At 51.8% G+C, this 3655-nt stretch overlaps 1 protein-coding gene across 1 annotated transcript in view; it reads right to left on the reverse strand.

Annotated features, from left to right (window-relative positions):
* Positions 1-3005, reverse strand: part of LOC114923025 (vomeronasal type-2 receptor 26-like) — a 13980-nt gene extending 10975 nt beyond the window's left edge. The window contains exon 1 of the mRNA XM_029285380.1: positions 2780-3005. Within this exon, the coding sequence (XP_029141213.1) occupies positions 2780-3005 (226 nt within the window). The remainder of the gene's footprint in view (positions 1-2779) is intronic.
* Positions 3006-3655: the final 650 nt, after the last annotated feature.

Here is a 3655-nt window from a genome sequence, read left to right on the forward strand (position 1 = left end):
AAAGCACAGGACAGATAATGGGTCATCTTTGGGGTGCAGTGACCTTGGAGTCAGGCTGGAACGGGCTGGGAGGGAGTCTGTTCCATCTCCAAAGACGACCCCTCCCTTCCTAATTCCCAAGCAACTATAGCAGTGATGGCGAACCCTGAGTGCCCAAACTACACTTATTTATTGCTGGGTGCTGGGTGGGCATGGCTGCAGTGGTCATGGCAGACTGGATGGGTGTGGCCAGGGTGGGCATGGCCACCTTGATGTTGCTCATGGGGAGGAATGCCTGTGGTGGCTGGGCAGGGTTGGGGGAGATACAGGGGGTCTCTGGCAGGTGGGGCGGTGGGCAGGAGGCTCGTCCTGCAGGGGTCTCTTGCCTCCAGAAGCTTCTAGGGAAGGTCACCCAGTGCTATGGAGTTTGGTGATGTTCTAGGTTGGTGACACTTAACTCTAGTGCTGCCTGTGCTTTATCGAATAATAAATCTTCATGGAAGCAATCATTATCCTTGAACCCAGCCTAATTTTAGAATAACAGAATTGGAAGGGACCTTGGAGATCTTATAGTTCAACCCCTTGCTCAAGCAGAAGATGTTATACCATTTCAGACAAGTAGCTGTCCATCAATCAGTTTGTGATGCTGTCTATCCCACATTTTTCTAGCTTACCAAGAAGTAGGTTTTCATTTATTTTGTCAAATACCTTACTGAAATCCCAGTATACTATGTCCACAGTATTTTGCTAATTCACTAATTTGGTCACTTTGTCTTCAAGAGAAAGAGTAGGGCCTGTTGGTGTTTTCTTCTCAATGAGATTTCCATATATGAATCCTAAATTGGGGCTGATTTTATAATTCCTTGTAACTGAAGTGAAATTTCGTTTGTCATCATTCTAGAAATATCAATTTTTGCATGAGAACTGACTGAGAGATCGGAAAGTAATGGCCTATGGACTGCATCATTGGCTAAGAGAGAGAAGATTTTTTTTTTTAGTTTTCTTAATACTTTCTGTGTTGTCTTCCCATATTGATACAAACACACGGGTCTTTAAATATTGAAGTTTCTTGGTTTCTAAAATAAGCAGTGTGCTATGAGGTCTGCAGCTGAGATGATGGCAGCGCCCACAGTGCAGTGGATGGTGTGACTTGATTTCTTGCCACAACCACTCAGAAGTTGTTTTAGGACACCTTGTGGTAGTTCCTCTGGTTATGTAGATGCACTTGATGTGGTTTGACTCCTGTGTCATTCCCATCTCTGAGGTTTTGCCTGAAATTCCACTCCAGAAGACCTGCAAGTGCTTATAGTTCGGAGTCCCTGTGTTCTGGTTTATCTTGGTTGATTGTTGATGGATTATGTTTTTTACCTGGAGGGGGAATGTTAATATGTGCAGAGATCTGCAGAAAGAATATATCAAGAAAAAACAAATACTTTCCAGAAGGAGGTCTATGCTATGTTGCAACAAATCCAAACAACAATGATCTCAAACCACAAGGAAATTAAAAATAACTTTGAAACTATAAATGAACACATCTCCAATATAACTTTACAAAACACAATTTCTCAGAAAATAATAATAATAATAATAATAATAATAATAATAATAATAATAATAATAATAATAATAATAATAATAGTGTCAGGCCTGAAATCGCCGCTCCATGCTGCGCCAGTCCGGATGAGGCCTCCGTCTCCTCGCCTGCCTCTCTGGCTCCCAGCTGGCATTTCCTCACGTCCCGTGCGGTGGCGCTCCCTCCGTTTACCCTGCCGTCGGGACGACAACGTCGGGACGTCATCGGGCGGCGCCGGGCTACAGTCTGACGGGCAGACGGCACCAGCCTACCGATGCGTGGGGCGTGTAGCTGGACGGACGCTGGCCTGCACGGGCGCTGGGGCCATCTTTCGGGCGGCGAGCAGCTGAACGGGGCTGAGGGGGCGGGGACAATGGGGCGGGGTTGCACGGACGCTGGGCCTGACAATCCCCAGGTGTTTTCGCTGGAGGGACTGGCTGACTATGGGGGTGGTATTGGGCGGGCCTGGGGCGGGCCTGGGATGGGCGAGGCTGATGGGATACAAAGCACGCTGCAAGAAAGCAACTCCCAGGGCTAACTTTACTACAACTTTGAATAAAATTGTTGTTGGTTTGCCGTTCCTGTCTGCTGGCGTTTTGTTTGGGAGAACAAGCCAGGACGGTCTGACATTAAGTTAGCTCTCACATACAAACGAAACTACCTTCCAGCTGGCTGTGGTGTGTCCAGGTGTGCCCAGCCCCAGCTGGCTGTGGTGTGTCCGGGTGTGCCCAGCCCCGCAGGACCCTGGGCGGGGGCCCAAGATGGTGGTCAAGTCGCACCCCCGGCTGGGGACCAGTATGGCAATCCTATCGTGGCTCCTTGGCCTCAGGCGGTGCTGTGGAACCCACCACCCCTGAACGTGACATTTGACGGGGATCCTGACCGCTAGGCGCCTTGGTCATAGCTGGGACCACTATAAACCGGAGGAGTTCCCAATGGTTGCTTATGTCCATGCGTACCGGTTCTGTCACCAATGTGGCTGGGACTCCCCCCAACAGGGACCCGTCAACCTGTTCAAAACGGATGGGGGATGCCAGGCGGGTCACTCTTATCCCCACCTTGTGCACCACCTCCCTGCTGATCAGGCAACGGGTACAACCCGTATCGATCAGGGCCTGGTACTTGCTGGAACGTCCCGATAGGGGACTCGTCAGCCTGATCGGGATGGCAAAGGGGGCCACGGGTTGACTTACCATCGGGTCCTGGGCAGGGTCGTCTCCGTCGTACTCGTCCGGACATAACGCAGGGTCGTCCGGAGGGTGGGAGGAGCTACCTCATCCGCCTGCCTGGCCGCCCTTGACCTCTCCGTGTTCCTTCGTGGGGTAGTACCCGGCTTCCCAACCGCTGTTGGCGTCTTGGACATCGCTGGGACAGGGCATTCCGCTGCTCGATGCCCTGGTTGGTTGCAGCGGAAACAGCGGAACACTGCTTCGGGGTTAGGACTGGGGCCCATGGGTTTTGCCAACTTCTACCGGCAGTTTATCCCCTCATTTGCATCGGTGGCGCTACCATTAACACACCTGCTGCGAACCCGGCCCACAACAACAAAACCCCGTCCTGGGCAACCCCTAGCATGGTCAGCAGACTGCCAACGGGCGTTTGAGTCGTTGAAGGCTCTCTTTGCACAGGAACCCGTTTTATTACATCCGGATCCGGAACGCCCGTTCGTGGTGCAGGCCGACGCCAGTGATGTGGCGGTAGGTGCGGTGTTGCTCCAAAGAAACGCCCAGGACAAACTACAACCATGTGCCTATACCTCCCGAAAGCTCACGGACACCGAGAGGGCGTGGGCTATTTGGGAGAAGGAGGCGTTTGCGGTGAGGTGGGCGTTAACCACATGGCGTCATTTACTGGAGGGGGCTACCCATCCTTTTGAAGTGTGGACAGACCACAAGAACCTGGAGGTGTTCCAGACTCCCAGGCGACTGGCACCTAAACATGTGCGTTGGGCGCAATACTTTAAGCGCTTTCGTTTCCATCTGAACCATGTCCCGGGGGGCAAGAACTTCCTTGCGGATGCCTTGTCCCGACTACCTCAGTATGATAGCAAGAGACTAGAGGTGGTGCAGGCAATTATGCCCTCATGTGGTGGCGGAGACGTAA

This window comes from Protobothrops mucrosquamatus, unplaced genomic scaffold, assembly GCF_001527695.2.
Source record: "Protobothrops mucrosquamatus isolate PMUCROS unplaced genomic scaffold, P.Mucros_1.0 scaffold1589, whole genome shotgun sequence".
NCBI classification, from domain to species: domain Eukaryota; kingdom Metazoa; phylum Chordata; class Lepidosauria; order Squamata; family Viperidae; genus Protobothrops; species Protobothrops mucrosquamatus.